A 17,159-nucleotide genomic window follows, 5' to 3' on the forward strand; every position below is an offset into this window, starting at 1 on the left:
TCGTAAATTGCAATCAATCAGATCTTAAGCATGGTAGTATTTTCTTCATCATCTCCGGGAACTTTCTTGTCACTGAGGAACCGTCCATGGTTAAAGTAGTCTTCAATCTCCTGCAGAGTTCTATCCTTAGTTTCTGGAAGGATGAAGTAAAAGACTACTAGAGAGAGTCCCATGGCTACGCCGAAGATAGCAAACGTTCCGTACACTTTTACACTTTCTAGCATCGCGGGGGTGACCTTCAATGCCACCATTAGACAGATAGACAACGTCAATCCTGACATTGCAGATCCTGCTCCTCTATGAGCTACCGGGAACACCTCTCCAAGTAACGCTAGAGGTATAGGAGTACACCCCAAGTTTGCTAATAAAAAGTACAGCATTAACATGGACACAGGCAGCCAAGCTCGGTCCTTCGATATCACGTCCATAGCGCTGAGATAAAGGTAGGTACAGATGGCCATCAAGACGGCTATAGATGCTCCACCAGTGACGAACAGCAAGGTACGTCTCTTTAGCATGCGAACCAGCGCCGACGAAAACATGGAGCTGAATGTCGTTATCAGATCTATGATTATCGTGTAGTAGAAGGTTCTGGACTTATCTCCAGAGATTTCTTCGATGATCTGCAAGGCGTAGGCCGGGAAAATGTGCCTTCCACACGTCTCTAGTAAAATAGCAGCAAAAAGTATTATGAGCAGAGGTTTCAGAAAGTCCTTTCGAGTAAACTTCTGCAAAAAGATTACAACGTGTCTTTGGACGCTGGATTTCTCTCGTATTTCAGATATCCTCTGCTTTTGAGCTTTGGTCAAACTACCGTACTCGTTTCTAGAGTTTTGGTCATCGCCTCGTAGCCACAACCACGCCTTCTCACTCTGCTCAAACTTAAATTTAGCAGCCAGCCACGTCGGACTTTCCGGCCAGGTGCAGATAATCCCAAAAGAAATGACATGGGGCACTAGTCCGAAAATTGCAACAGTTCTCCAAGTATAGAAATGGCCAACAATGTGAACAAGAGTATTGCCGATGCAGACGGCCGCAGTCTTGAGGTTTAGGAACATGCCCCGGAGCTGCGGGCTGGTGTACTCCCCTATGATGACGGCTCCTAACGTGGTGCTGGCTCCGGCTGTGAAGCCTCCAAGGATCCTGCCAGCCATGAGGGTGGTCACGTCCGTGGCGAAGTAGATGAGGAGCCAGGCCAACGTGCCCGGTAGAATGACCATAGCATGTGAGGTCTTCCGGCCCCACAGCTCCATGAAGAAAGCGGAGATCAGGTAACCGGGGAAGCAAGCCAGGCCAACCACAGAAGCTGGAATGACAAAATTTATGTTAGAAGTCAGATATGTTTTTGAATAATTGAAAATATAGATGAATACTTATATGCTTATGGAATGTCTCCAAAATTACGCTAAAACTTTCCATAACACAATCATTTCGGAAGAGAAACTTTTCAAATGGAAAATTTTCGAAACAGTATTGTAAAAATAAACAAAATTGAATGTTGTTTCTTTATTCAACCTGCCTCAGCATACCGACTACGAACTGCGTACCAGAAGAGATACATACAAAGCCAAGACATAGTTTCCAAGTCAGTCTTAATGGTGGAATCATCAGCCTTTAGCCCCGGCAGTAGGACAACCGGGAAACTCAGGACCATGCCTTGCCCCAACATGTTCAGGAGTACGCCTGACACCGCCCATGACTGGAAAAGAAAGAGTATTTCATTTTGACACTTCGCTTGCAAGTAACTAACTAAAAAAAACTACCCAATCTATTTCTTAGTCTACTATATTGCCGCGATCCATACAAAATGTATGAAAACAGTCGTGGCAATTAGGGTAACATTCCATTTCTCACCGCAGCTGCACTACTGGTCCTGAACGCGTCGCTGTTACTGTCAATTTCCACAGTAAAATGAACAGTAGTGCAGCTGCGGTTGGAAATGGACTGTCACCTTTAGACGCAACCGCAGAACAGTATATTCTCAGAGAACGACCCGACTACTATTAATAGCAGTTATGAATATGACCCAAAAATGTATTAAGCTATGAGCTTCATCACATATGTTCCTTGAGTAATTCTAAGCATTTCTAGTCCAGGCATAGAGAAATATAGTAAGAATAGAGTGCTCACTCCATAGCAGCACTCTATGTATTTTTTCTCTATGGTCCGGGTGGCAATATGAAATGTGCATCTAGTCCGGGAAGTCGGGGTATAAGACGGCCGCCACCCGTCATCTTTAAAAAAAAATGCTCGTCCTGATACTAGGGCAAGTTTGGTATCATTTTTGTATAAACCGAAGACATTTCATTGCTGATATTAGTTTTTTTCATTTTCACAGTAATTTTGCATTAAAACTTAAAGGTGAAAAATTTGGTTGGAGATTTTATTTAAAATTAATAAATTTTATGCTAATATCTATTTGAGCAACTTACCTGCTTCACTGCTGGTGAAAACATCCTAAAATCTGATGAATGTTCAATCCTGATAAACTCGCGTCTCTGCTCCAAGCCAGATAAACAGCCAATCCTGATAAACTCGCGTCTCTGCTCCAAGCCAGATAAACAGCCAATCCTGATAAACTCGCGTCTCTGCTCCAAGCCAGATGAACAGCCAATCCTGATAACCTGCCTCGCGTCTCTGCTTCAAGCGAGATGAACAGCCAATCCTGATAACCTCGCGTCTCTGCTTCAAGCCAGATGAACAGCCAATCCTGATAACCTCGCGTCTCTGCTCCAAGCCGGATGAACATCCAATCCTGATAAACTCGCGTCTCTGCTTCAAGCCATGAACAGCCAAACCTGATAACCTCGCGTTTCTGCTTCAAGGCAGATGAACATTCAATCCTGATAAACCCGCGTTTCTGCTCTAAGGCAGATGTACGAGTACATCAAATCCTGATAAACTCGCGTCTCTGCTTCAAGGCAGATGCCTGTTTCAGATGACGATTGCACCATAACCGTTCACAGTTACCATTTATAGTAGGAAGATGGAAGATAAACATGATGAGATAATGTAGATAAATGTTTATTATGTTAAGGCGCTTTTAACTGTTTGTCGAATAAATAAATATTATAGGACATTCTTACACAGATTGATTAAATTCCATAGTAAGCACTAGAAGGCTTGTGTTGTGGGTACTCAGACAATGATATATAAAATATACAAATACTTAAATACATAGAAAACACCCATGACTCAGGAACAAATATCTGTGTTCATCACACCAATAAATGCCCTTACCGGGATTCGAACCCGGGACCATGGGCTTCATAGGTAGGGTCACTATTACCCACTAAGCCAGACCGGTCGTTAAAGAATAGGCTAATCAAATTAGATTATTTCGAAGAAGCAATTCCCATAGCTTTTAGTTACCTATAAGGGAGGCGGGACGTAGAATTAGGAAGAGGACCTCTGATGCTCGCGCAGGTTCGTACCTGGTGCAAAGGCTGGCCATCGCTATCCAACGTGGCAACGCGGCAAGTGTCATGGGCACCTTTGCACCCGGTACAACTCGCGGAGGTCTTTTAGATTAAAATATTTTATTATTTAGATATATTTAAGTTATTTTAGTATGATTTTTTATACACCATTAACCTTTTGTATAAAAAAAAGTAAGTAAATAAACGACTTATACCCAGCAAGCTGGAAATCGTTTTAATACCTTCATTTCGTCCTAAATGCATGTGAGTTTGCTCCATCCCAGGAGGTATGCATAATTTTTTGTACTTTTTCAGTTTTTTGCTTTTAAATGTCTCCCAAGGCTCCAAAAATGTATGCACACCTCCTGGGATGGAGTAAACTCGGCTTACATACTTAAGACCAAATGAAAGTACCTAGGTATTATAATAGCTTCAGCTTGCTGGGAATTAATTCCACAAAACGCTATTTTTGGATCTACTTAATTTGATTGGCTTTGAGTCACGTTAGACCGGACCGTGTCCGGGCCGGAGCTTCCGGCGCATCGTTTTCTATGGAAAGCATCACGTCACGTGATCACCTGTCATGTCATAGAAAAGTAAGCCCCGGAAGCTCCGGCTCGGATACGGCCCGGTCTAACGCGAGTCATCCTTAAAGTAGCAAAATATAATAACTACTTATTTAAAAACCTTTCCAAGTATAAACATATCTTACAATCTAAAGCGCAGGCTTAGTCAGGTAAATAAAAAAAAATGTCACGTAACAATGAATAATGAAATTTGCAACAGCCTTACAGGCCAATTCGAACGCACACTGACAGCAGAATATCTGAATGATGTTATTTAATTATCGTGCGTCTCGCTTGCAGCAATACTTGTACGTACAAGTACGAAGGAAAGGCACGATAACTGAATGAAATTAGTTGGATGTTATTCTGATCACTGTACGTTCGAATTAGCATGTTAGTCAAAGTCAAATATTTTATTGATATCATTTATCAGCTATGTGCAGTCTCAACATGAACAATGAGTCTAGATGATACATTAACAACTAATTAAATATTAACTATAGAGGCTCTGTAAGGTCTAGACCTCGCGAACATAGATTATAACTTAATGTCATGGCTCCGCATAGGTATCGAAAAACTGAATTAACAAAAAAAAGCGGCCAAGTGCGAGTCGGACTCGCCCATGAAGGGTTCCGTATTTAGGGGATTTATGACGTATTAAAAAAAACTACTTACTAGATCTCGTTCAAACCAATTTTCAGTGGAAGTTTATGGTACATCATATATTTTTTTAGTTTTATCATTCTCTTATTTTAAAAGTTACAGGGGGGGGGGGACACATTTTACCACTTTGGAAGTGTCTCTCGCGCAAACTATTCAGTTTAGAAAAAAATGATATTAGAAACCTCAATATCATTTTTGAAGACCTATCCATAGCCCCACACGTATGGGTTTGAAGAAAATTTTTTTTTTGAGTTTCAGTTCTAAGTATGGGGAACCCCCAAAATTTATTGTTTTTTTTTTTCTATTTTTAGGTGAAAATCTTAATGCGGTTCACAGAATACATCTACTTACCAAGTTTCAACAGTAGTCTTATAGTTTCGGAAAAAAGTGTCTGTGACATACGGATGGACAGACAGACGGACAGACGGACAGACAGACATGACGAATCCATAAGGGTTCCGTTTTTTGCCACTTGGCTACGGAACCCTAAAAAAACGATTTGCCTCGTCTTTTTTGGTAAGGACGGCTAGAGAATGGAATGCGCTCCCGTCATCTGTATTCCCTGAGAAATATGACCTCGGTCTCTTTAAAGAAAGAGTGAATAGGCTATTACTGAACCGGTGAGCTCCATCTTAGGCTCTGTCTTCACTTTCCATCAGGTGTGACTAGAGCCAATCGCCGATCAGTTTATTATAAAAAATAAAATAAAAAACATATAATCATCGATCCTGGCAGCCTAGCCAAGGTGCGATCGCTTGCGCTTCGCTATCGAATCGCTATGTGTCTCTTTATCACTCTTCCATATTATAGTGTGACAGTGTCAGTTGTGTTTTGTTCGCTACGAGTACGTAGCGTTAGCGATTGGCATGTTGTCTACGGAGTCTGCTCATAAAAGTGCTCAAACACGGCGTGTGGGTCGCAAAAAACACTGATTTAGGTGTATATATAGGGATGATGACACATGTTAAATTTTATAACAAAATCTAGTAAAATAGATAGCAAATGAGCAATTTATCACAATATTGTGGATATTAAAAAACTATATGGAAATAATACAAAAATACAGTAGGTACCTGAAAGTTTCAAAATTTAAGTTTATTTTTTTAACTTTCAAAAACGAAATAAGTAAGGATACCATTCGATTCGTCACATTTTATCCAAAAAAAAGATTGTAAAACAACTATATACATGAACGCAATATTTCACCCACAAAAATGCAATTTTCTTGTTTTGTTCATACTTTAAGATGTGATAGTGACCTTGACGTCACGTTCATATAGTGATTTGTTAGGGGCGTTTCGCGAATGAAGTACGACTGTCGGACTTTGACTATCATTTCTGACTTTTGTATTGCTTTAATGCAATGGGTCCCATATAGACATTTGATCCTTAAAAACAAACCTGATTGATTGGTACCATAAATGAAAATTTGTCATCTAGCCTATTAGGTACAATGATTTATTTTAACTCAAGATATATTAGAATCGGCCCAAGAAAAGTCTGCAGCGGATTTGATAGCCCACGCAGTTCAAGTGTTATTTTAAACGTCAAAATTCTATGAAATTATGACGTATAAATAACACTTGCACTGCGTGGGCTATCAAATCCGCTGCAGACTTTTCTTGGTCCGACTCTATCTTTCCAAAATTGAAGCGCTTACCTTGTGACAAATTGTACAATTAGTTGCCTTTAGTCGCACCTGGGTGAGCGGGAAATGTTTTAAAGGAGTAAGACAAAGATGAACAGAATGCGAAAATTTCTTCAGTACAGAACAGATTTCTTCGTAGGTATAGAAATAAATATTATGGAAGTATTTTTTGTGCTCCTTATGCATGAGTGTAATACTCTGTCTATAGTTATATAATATCATTGTATAAGTATCACTTGACGCTTGAGTTTTCACGACCGCCCTGGCCTAGTGGGTAGTGACCCTGCCTGTGAAGCCGCGGTCCTGGGTTCGAATCCCAGTAAGGGCATTTATTTGTGCGATGAGCACAGATATTTGTTCCTGAGTCATGGTTGTTTTCTATGTATTTAAGTATTTGTATATTATATATATCGTTGTCTGAGTACCCACAACACAAGCCTAGAGCTTACCGTGGGGCTTAGTCAATTTGTGTAAAAATGTCCTCTAATATTTATTTATTATTATTATTTATTTATTTATCACTACATTCACTACACCTTATAAAATAAAAGACCCCCGCCGCGTCTGTCTGTGTGTTTGTTTGTATGTTTGCGATAAACTCAAAAACTACTGAACGGATTTTAATGCGGTTTTCACCTATCGATAGAGTGATTCTTGAGGAAGGTTTAGGTGTATAATTTGTTATCCCGTGCGAAGCTGGAGCGGGTCACTAGTTATTATTAAATTATGAACGCCTACCGAAAGATTGGCATATTACAAACATCTTTTGTTTTGCTAAGATATATTTTTCAGGCTTACTCACGATTATTACATGAAATAATAATCTACATACTTACGTAAGTATATCTTTTTAAGGTTCCGTAGTCAACTAGGAATAGTTATAAACTGAAATAAATGTCATATACTAAGAACCGGCCAAATGCGAGTCGGACTCGCGCACAGAGGGTTCCGCACCATCAACAAAAAATAGAGCAAAATAATCGTGTTTGTTGTATGGGAGCCCCCCTTAAATGTTTATTTTATTTTATTTTTAGTATTTGTTGTTATAGCGGCAACAGAGATACATCATTTGTGAAAATTTCAACTGTCTAGCTATCGCGGTTCATGAGATACAGCCTGGTGACAGACGGACGGACGGACGGACGGACAGCGAAGTCTTAGTAATAGGGTCCCGTTTTTTACCCTTTGGGTACGGAACCCTAAAAAGTGACCAAAGCCAAACAAATTAAAATATTTTCTGAAAATAATTTAATTTGTCCAAATACTTCTAATATTAGTAGGAATAGGTTGTATTATTATTTCTGATCTCTGTATTGTTGTGGTCTCTGTGTTTTAGAAATTGTATTTGCATGCATTTTTATGTGTTTTTATGCAAATTAATAAAAAAATAAAATAAAGCGTTTATTCTCAAATCTTACTTACTTAGGTATGTAACAACTAAATACATAAGTATATTCTTCTGCCAAACCACAGAGTGGTTTGTTGGCTTGGCAGACGAGGCTCCTATAAGTTTATGTAAGCTAGGTAGTTGATATGTAACTTAAACATAAACTTATATAAATGATTGAATATGAATTTATGAAACGGAGATATTTTTCTCGCGCTTCGTAAATATAAAAATTTGACATTAATCAAATTGCATACCTACCTATACGTATGTATCTATGTAGTAGTATACATATACTTATGTATACATATAGTCTAGTATTATGTATACATATACTTAGTAAATATAATTATAAATAATAATAAATAATGAAATAAAATCATTTTATTTCGGACATAAATCCATAGTTAGTTACATTTAAAATTAACTTATAAAATAGTGTTAGTAGAATAATTACAATGTAATCTTAATCTAAGTAGGTACTTAACTACTTATTTACTACAGTGTGGAGTTTTGTCCACTGCTGCAGCAGAGGGGAGTCCCACCTATCCAACAACGCTATCACACACACACCGTGATTTTGTCTGATCTTGGTCAAATTGTACCTACAGCTACACAGATAATATATTCTAACCTATTCCTAATAGGTACATTTTGGAATTACGATAAAGTATAGCTTCATTAAGTATTTATGTTATTTATATAAACTCTCCGCAAATTACGTAAAATTTACATAAACAGTTCTGCTATAGATACAGTTATTTGAAACTGAGTCTTAATACATTTATTTTTATAACTAGAATTCAATATGAGATTGGCATTGTGCTCTTAAGATGTGCTATTCAAAATTATGATCTATGCTTTATGTAGGTTAGTTTTATTTTGTTTGTGTGTATAAATAAATACTCATACAGAAGCTAGCTACGGATTTGTGTTGGCATAAGTCCAGTCATGGATGTTCGACGGCGGTATCCACTCACAAATAGAGAATCACTTGATTCCTTTATCTGGATGAGATATTGATAAGTTCTAAGATATAATGTAGTAGTTGATGTTTAGTTGAGAATTAGGAAGTGTTATGTGTGCATATTGTGAAGATGGAGAAGAAATCTGGATGGATAACGCCTTTTAAAAAGCAGGTTTGACTTTGGACGTAACTACAACACCAAACAAAATTTTTCACCAACCAACGCGTGGAAATGTTAACATTTCAAATCAAATCTAAATAGGTATATTGCGCTGTTAAATAATTCTCGTTTAAAATCATCACTTAACAGTCAACTCCACCAGCCAACATGAGTAAACAATTTGCAACAGAGTACTTTGCCACTCTTGTGGATAAAATGCGACTCTCTCGTCAGTTTTTGGAGAATAAAGAGAGCCTTTATGAACTGGTGTGGTGAAAAAATAATTATTAACGCAAAAAAATACTAGCTTGCTTGAAAACGCGACACATTTTACACTGGCAGATCATCATGTATGCCGAATATTTTCCTCTTTGAGACCTCACGGTATTCACCATTCGTTTGGGAGTTATGAAGCCTCGTGCGTCACTCTTCACTCACCACTGTGACTTTTTACTATGTTCTTATTTTAGCAAAATGCGTATTGCGTACGAAATCTGTCACCTAAACCTGGACTCGCTTGGCCGCTTTTACGTGCGCAAAAGTACAATTTAATATCGTCAGGTGACAAGCAAAAGTCACTAATTACAATAAAATATTTAAACAAAAATCAACCTTCTTTTCGTACTAATATGGTTCACTATGGCTATGAACTTGTGGTGGTACTTAGTGACTTTTGCTTGTCACCTGACGATATTGCCTAATATTTTAGACATATTTTCAAAGACTTTTATTCAAAGACGCCCAGTTTCGAGCCACTATATGGCGCCGTGGAAAGTGGAGGCATATATTGATTTTATTATGCTTTCAATTTAATTTTGTGCCTATGACTGTGGTCAGATGATACTTAAGTGCGAATTCACAGTTAAATCAGATATCTGGTCATCTCGACGGTAAACATGTGTTTAGGCTTATTTTTGGACATTGCTAAGGCTTTTGACACCGTCTCGATGACTACGCTTTTGAAAGAAAGGGAACACATGGGGGACATGCACTTCTCTTGACTGGTTTGTTACGAGCTATATCAAAAGGTAAAATCTGACCAACACAGTAGCGGTGAACTCATCGTTCGTTTTGGTGTCCCACAGGGGAGTCTACTGGATCCCATTGTTTATTTTATATAAGTGACTATCAACAACATTTTTCTCGTGAAACTTAAGAATACAGACGATTACTTGAATTTGATTTTAATGTTTTATTTATTTTCTATGATAATCATAATCATAATCATAATTCTTTATTGCAACCATGGTATTACAAGGTGGATATTTTGATTTATGTTGTTTTTATAGTTTTTAGGTGAGTATTGAAATTGTGCAATGTTATTTTGGATTAGTAAATATTTACCCACTTTACTTTTATTTTAACTGTAATGGAAATCCTTATTTAAGCTAAATACAATGTTATTTCATTATTTGTTAACATCATTTTATTTCTTCCATTTTGACCCTGACGATATGATAGAAATTCTTATATTTTTGACGCCAATGCAACCTTATTATTATTATGAAATCATCTGTGATGAAATAAATCATCTAATCTTATCTATAACAAGAAATTTGTAATCAATTGAATAGTAGTCCATTGTGAGCAGTGAAGTAAAACGCAATGCATATGAGTTTTAAACCTATATACCGTGATAAAACTTCCTGACAAAATAAATTACTAAAGTCCAGCAAAAATTAAAAAAAAAAGATATATAGGCTACTTGCATTTCTATGATAACTAATTACCTCCAAATTAAGCCCAAGACTTTTTTACATGTTACTTTCTTAAGGATTGCTGGATTCAAATTTTAGTTAGCTTAGGTACAATATGGCCTTAACAATTTGAGTAAAATTTGGAGTACTGTACTTGTGAGAGTTTGGACCGTACCATTTTCTTATTAGGGTTTCGTACCTCAAAAGGAATAAAATGGAACCCTTGTAGGATCACTTGTGCGTCTGTCCGGCTGTCACAGCCTATTGGCTCCGAAACTACAGGACCAATAAAATTAAGTTGAAATTTGGTACAATTACAGTCTGTGACCCAAATACGGACTTGTAACATAAATAAATGAATTTAAAACCTTTGGAGCGGGAGTTCAAAGGTTGTCGTCAATTAAAAGCGTCAAGCAAGTACCTAGTGGTGATAGCATGGACATATGATAATTGAAAGTGACCGAATTATTTTCCTGTGTGATATCCCAATACACAAACACGTGCCATGGTGTTGCGTCATCTCTTCTGTAGGTTATCAGAAATACCGGTTCACGCTTAATCTTTGATCCTTCGTATCATAATACTAAAGAGAATAGAGTGTAATAGAGAGTTACTGTCATTGTAAATTATGTAGCCCCAGTACATTTACTGCCATATTTCTGTTAGAACGCCATTTGACTTTGACCCTTATTCTTTCACTGATATTTGTCAATTTATTAAATATTGAAATTAACGCCATCTACCAAAGGTTTTCGCGCCTTCGCTCTAAAAGATTGCATCATACCTTCAAAAGATGGCAGTGAATTTACTGTAGCTACATAATTTACTTTACTTATATCGACCCGGGTAACACGTGAACAAAATGCATGTAACTACGTCGAAATATCGGGAGCTCGAAAACAACACAAAAGGTAATCACGGTTCATATCCCAGTCGATATAAGTCTAGTGAAACTAACCGTGAATCATTCAAAACTGTTATAATATACTTTGACAATTCGCCTCTTTGATAATACCAATTAAAAGATCACAAAATGGCTTGCCCAAAGTTCGAAACATGTGCTGCGTTTGATGACAAGATGAGATCAATTTATAAAGTACCTTACCCTATAGACCACTAGATGACTTAATCAATAACTAAGTAAGGATTATTGTTTAAACATGAAATCTCAGTGCACATTAAAAAAAATCATATTCGCTTACCTATTCAAAAGCTTAGATGAAAAACCTTCGAGTAATGACGTAGCAAATTGACGTTAATTTCAAAGAAAATCTGCTTGAGGTGACCACAGAGTAGGAGGTGACCGTAATTTATACGTAGGTACCTAATAATCTAATAATTGTGAATATTACGAAAACGCCATGTAAAATACCTCTAAAATAAAGACGAAAAATTCAACATTAGCTGCAGACAGGACGACAAAAAAAAACTGTTTGGTAATGTAATGTCGAATTTTTCTGTTTGGTTATGTAAAGTCTTTCACTCAGTCAGAAGATGGCAGCCTACATTTTTTTTATTTAATCGCGAGGACTTCTGGCCATATGAAAATTAGTCACGTAACCTTTCCTAGTCTGTCGTCCCGATAAATGTATTATTTTCGTTTAGCGTTTGTCGATATAAAATTGTCATCTTGGCTAGCCCCCCAGGTTCTCCGGGTGGCATCCAGTATTTCGAGCAGATAGGACGCATTTTTAAGACGAAAATACTATCAATGATCTTGTAGATAAAAACGTATACAGTCGAAAATCTAATCAGAAATCTCCTGTGTTTTGAAATTTAAATTGACGTGTTTGTTTGATATTATTGTAAAGATATCGATTATCAATAGTAAACTTCAATGTCGATAAATTTTGCATTCCTTGAAATTTTTAATATTTTGATTCTTGTCAGATATTTTTGTGGCCTTCGTTGTGTAACATATTATTGCAGGTGACTGTACATACTTATATCTTTTAACTATTTTGTACCCTGTATATCTTTTTGGCGGCTTGTCCGTCCTAGTGGGTAGACTGGGTAGTGAACCTGCTTGTGGAGCCGATGGTCCCGGGTTTAGACCCCGGTTTGGGCATTTATTTGTGTGACGACTACCACATTTGTTCCTGTAACCCTGGTGTAAATTTCATTCGATATCGTGACGTGACTTACGCGATTGCATTAAGTGTCATTTTCTATGGGATGTTGAGTTTCCAAAACGTCCCGCTGTTCAAAATCCTATACAAAAATAAAAATAACGCAAACGCGAACGCTTAATTTTTTTTGTTTAGAAACTTTTCAGGATTGCCATAAAACAAACCTTTTTTTTTTTTTTGTTAAGGAGGGGGAAAATGCAATTGCGCATACCACTCGGGTGCGGGGACGGACCCGAGTGGTTATGTGGGACTCCTTGGGGCTGATGACACCCTGAGTCTACCCACTAAACAACCCCCCCGTCTGCCGCCATTGTGTTTTAGCGGAGGGCTGTAGGAACGCTCGCGCTTTACTTCTACAGCCCACCAGCACCAGTCCGTGTTGGGGGACCACCGCCTCCGGAGGCCCTAAGTGGCCTCTTTACTTTGGACCGTATCAATACGGTAACCCTCTCAGGGACCTCGTATGTGACGGATGGCAGGCGTCCCCGTGCCTGTCATCCTGAGGTCAACCTACGGAGGCAGGCGGCGGTCTTGTGCGACCCGTCTGCGTCGAGGAGGCTTACGGCGCCGTTGGTCGGCCTTGGGTCGACTTCTCTTGCGCGTTCCGCCATTTCCTTCTGCTGCAGGACGTCTTCGCAGAAGGCTTTTACCGCTTGCCACGATCTGTCACTGTCGACCATGGACTTGACCACGGCCGGCAGCGACAGATCCTGCCCAACTATGGCTATCATGTCGCCATAAAACAAACCTAACCTAACCTATCTACTTATCGGATAATTAACCTTACGAATATCTTGAAAAGTTAACGGTTTCAGTTTTAGAACTAAATTGATTTTGATTATACATATTATAAACAATACATTATAACTTAAAACTTTATGTGAAACCTTTGTTGACCCCTTAACCTTTTCGACGACGTGTCAAACACAAAAGCTGTCACGCTGACGCCACGTCACCGAAGTGTCAAAACTGAAATTGAACTTTATGCATATGCACGTAGGTCTATGTTGCTCTGTGATATGTGACCGATTAATCGGTCTTTGGCGTTGAAACTACGGTGTGGTTATATCGGTCATTGGCGTACAAAAGGTTAATAAGCTTACTGCGGGGCCCAGTCAATCAGTGAAACAATGCCCTATAATCAATTTATTAAACTTGGATCGTTTTATTGACAGTGCTTCGTGACCCTGGGAGCATGCTTGAACATGGCGAGCCACGGCCTGACGGTGGGCTTCGCGGCCATCTTGCTGCCGCAGCTGAGGAGACCAGATTCCATCATACCCATTGACGCTTCGTCAGGGTCCTGGATAGGTGAGACTGGCAGCCGCTATTCATTTGTCTTTTACAATTTCAGGTCATTCATATATTACGTCACACGAATTTAATTTCCTCTCCACCCCTCCTTGTCACACCTGGTCACATTTGCCAACTCCCTCCGCCCTGACGTGACTGCATGAATTTTATTTACCTATAATGAAATTAGCAATTCTAAATATTGTTATTATTTCGATAACCATATTTTTGATTAAAGCAACATTATAAAATGTTACTTAATACGAAGACCGCATCAAAACAAAGATATTTCTTCATAAAGATATATTATATTATTTTTATCATATAAAAGTTTCTAATATTTCTTTCTTTCCTTGTAACAGACGATGTAAGGTGGTTAAAGCTTGTTAGGATAAACTATAAAACAGATGCATTTTTAACGACAAATAACATATTAAAATGGCTATTACAGAAATCCCCCCCAAGATTAAGCCCCATTCAGACGGTTCAAGAACTTGCATGCAATATTCGATATACAATGGTCGAACGATCAAATACCTATGTAACGCCTGGAACCGTCTTAATGGAGCTTTACTTATACCAGTAGTGAAAAACCGTAGCGTATGTTATCTGATTTATGGTTTTCATTATTCCAGCCTCAATATTGGGATTCGCGTTGGTCGCCGGCAACTTCATCTGTCCGACTGTGATGGCCAACTACGGCCGAAGAACCGCCAACATCGTCTCTATAGCTCCCATGCTCGCCGGCTGGTTCTGTATACTCTTCGCCACCAACCTCCCCACCCTTCTCGCCGCGAGATTGCTCCAAGGCATCTCCATGGGCATGAGCGCCTCCCTCGGACCGGTCATCATCGGAGAATACACCAGCCCAAAAAACAGAGGACCTTTCTTAGCATCCATCTCTGTTACAATCGCTACAGGAGTCCTGATTGTACACGCCATGGGGTCCTTTATCAGTTGGCAAAAAACAGCCCTCGTGTGCGCTGTTATAGGATTCATAGACTTACTTATAGTCATTTATTCTCCTGAGACACCCAGCTGGCTGGCAGATCAAGGGAGATATGACGAAAGCAGAAAGATATTCAGATGGCTTAGGGGCGACAGCGAAGAAGACGAACTACAGAGGATGATAGATACTAGCGTAATTATTAGAGAATCTAAAGCCGAAGTGAGTTCATCAGAAACCTTCTTCCAAAAATTAAGAAGGAATGTAGTGTATTTTAGAATAACTATTAGAAAAAGGGAGTTCTATAAGCCTATTTTCATAATGATGCATATATATACTTTGGGCATGTGGTCAGGCGCTAATCTCATGGCGGCATATACTGTGGATATTTTTGAGAACGTTGTCGGTAAAGGATCGAACATTCCTTTATTAGTGATCACAATGGGTGTGCAAAGAATTATCTCAAACATGTGTGCTGTTTTTGTAATTAAGAAAGTGAAGAGACGGACGATGTTAGTAGCCACTGTTGCGATTAACGTGTTTGCTTATTTATCGATCGCAGCATATTCTTACGGAAAGCAGCATGGAATGCTGCCTTTCGACCATCCCATGATAGGCATTGTCTTGATTAACATCCATATATTCTCGATAGCTACAGGAACAGTGCCGCTTCCTTTTATAATCGCTGGAGAATTATTCCCTCTAGAATTTAGAAGTTTAGCCGGAGGCATAAGTGTCTTGTTCCTGTCTGCAAACTTGTTTCTATCCATAAAGACTGCGCCACTTCTCTTCTTGAAAATCGGTATTCATGGTGCGTATGTTATTTACGCATGTATAGTGACGTACTGTTTGGTGGTAGCCTGGTTCTTTCTTCCAGAGACCAAGGATAGGACTCTTCAGGACATAGAGGACGAGTTCCGAGGTAGACCACTATCTGCCGAGGAAGTGAAATCGGTGCAGTCTTTGCATTCCCTGATGATGTACAAAACTGACCGCCGCTGCAGCCAACCTGTGATATAATTTTAGTTTTACTTCAAGTATTCATTGTGCTAGTTATAAGTAACTTATTTTAGGGTAATAGAAAGTCTGGAAACTCATATCCAATAGTGTAGTTGTGATTAGATTTTTCAATTACCATCTACCGAGGCTTTGGCCCGAAGATATTTGCAAGATTTGAAAGAAAGTGGGATTAAGAATAAAGTAGAAAGAAGAATAAAGGACATAGTGTTTAATATACCTTAATTCTGGCAAACTTATTTGTCAGTTAGAAAAGTCGGCAAAATTATTAATTTATAAATTTCACCAATTGTATGTATCTCTGTTTGGTACTATGGTTGTCCATTTGGCATTTAATTCGCCATTTTCACATGACTTTTTGACTGACAAATTCCTTTGGCAGACTATACCTAATCTTTATTTTACAACGGAATTTTTGTTAGGCATCTTGATTCTTGACTGGATTTTACCTTTGTCTTTTGTATATCTAATACCTTTAAACGATCAATTCTTGTTTATTTATTTATTTATAAATATATATATATTTCGGGGATCTCGGAAACAGCTCTAACGATTTCGATGAAATTTGCTATATGGGGGTTTTCGGGGGCGAAAAATTGATCTAGCTAGGTGTTATCTCTGGGAAAACGCGCATTTCCGAGTTATTATATGTTTTCCGAGCGAAGCTCGGTCACCCAGATATTATGTATTATGATATGAAGGTCGTTGTTGTAACCTTCCTGTCATAGTTATCAGCTCCTCTGTGTCAGTAAACCAATCGTCAGTAATCAATATCGTTTTGATAAGATCTATACGACATACAAGTAGGTACGCCATTAAAGTTTAAAATATATATCTTTAGACTATGCAACGTATAATAAGTTTAAAGGTCCACTGAATATCATCATCGTCGTTGCACTAAGTGCTCCGACACATGCTGAGTGGTATTCTCTTTGGGACAACCAATTCCATAACTATGTAATGTAACATAACATGTTAATCATCTATTAATTTTAAGATTGTGTTGTTTCAAATATTTTTTTTCCTTTTTTTTAATATACAAAATCTCTAAGAGCATAAGGCAGAAGCGATTTTTCTAAGAAAATACATAATATACATATGTTGGAGATTATTACCCCTTAACCCTTTGACCGCCAAGGACGTCAACTGACGCGTGCAGCTACAGCCCAATATCAACTTTTGTGCATTCCGACAAGGTTTACGATGACGTGACGCACCATGCGCGTGAAGCGTGGCGTTCAAAGGTTTAATCCTTAATCTATATCTA

The 17,159-nt window shown here is 38.4% G+C and overlaps 2 protein-coding genes across 2 annotated transcripts; one reads left to right on the forward strand and one right to left on the reverse strand.

Annotated features, from left to right (window-relative positions):
* On the reverse strand, positions 1–2,749 carry LOC134658476 (facilitated trehalose transporter Tret1-like). Its single transcript, XM_063514160.1, has 3 exons — positions 2,629–2,749; positions 1,564–1,749; positions 1–1,306 (listed from the first exon to the last, which is right to left on the reverse strand). The coding sequence occupies exons 1-3, from the start codon at positions 2,747–2,749 to the stop codon at positions 18–20; spliced, it is 1,596 nt and encodes a 531-aa protein (XP_063370230.1). The 3' UTR covers positions 1–17.
* Positions 2,750–8,637: 5,888 nt separating this feature from the next.
* LOC134658465 (facilitated trehalose transporter Tret1-2 homolog) lies at positions 8,638–15,982 on the forward strand. The gene is made up of 3 exons (XM_063514146.1): positions 8,638–8,822; positions 13,812–13,947; positions 14,565–15,982. The coding sequence occupies exons 1-3, from the start codon at positions 8,781–8,783 to the stop codon at positions 15,893–15,895; spliced, it is 1,509 nt and encodes a 502-aa protein (XP_063370216.1). The 5' UTR covers positions 8,638–8,780; the 3' UTR covers positions 15,896–15,982.
* The last annotated feature ends 1,177 nt before the right edge of the window (positions 15,983–17,159 follow it).

The sequence above is a fragment of the Cydia amplana genome, chromosome 22, assembly GCF_948474715.1.
Source record: "Cydia amplana chromosome 22, ilCydAmpl1.1, whole genome shotgun sequence".
Lineage (NCBI taxonomy): Eukaryota > Metazoa > Arthropoda > Insecta > Lepidoptera > Tortricidae > Cydia > Cydia amplana.

Bases quoted from the DNA above. Each gene is read 5' to 3' on its own strand.
- LOC134658476 (XM_063514160.1), bottom strand. From the start codon at position 2,749: ATGTTCATCCGGCTTGGAGCAGAGACGCGAGGTTATCAGGATTGGCTG. The intron at 1,750-2,628 runs GCAGGTTATCAG...AGTTTTTTTTAG, and splicing joins GCTTGAAGCAGAGACGCGAG to TTAGTTACTTGCAAGCGAAG. The intron at 1,307-1,563 runs GTATGTATCTCT...TTGTCATTCCAG, and splicing joins GGAAACTATGTCTTGGCTTT to CTTCTGTGGTTGGCCTGGCT.
- LOC134658465 (XM_063514146.1), top strand. From the start codon at position 8,781: ATGGAGAAGAAATCTGGATGGATAACGCCTTTTAAAAAGCAG. The intron at 8,823-13,811 runs GTTTGACTTTGG...TTTTATTGACAG, and splicing joins TAACGCCTTTTAAAAAGCAG to TGCTTCGTGACCCTGGGAGC. The intron at 13,948-14,564 runs GTGAGACTGGCA...TCATTATTCCAG, and splicing joins TTCGTCAGGGTCCTGGATAG to CCTCAATATTGGGATTCGCG.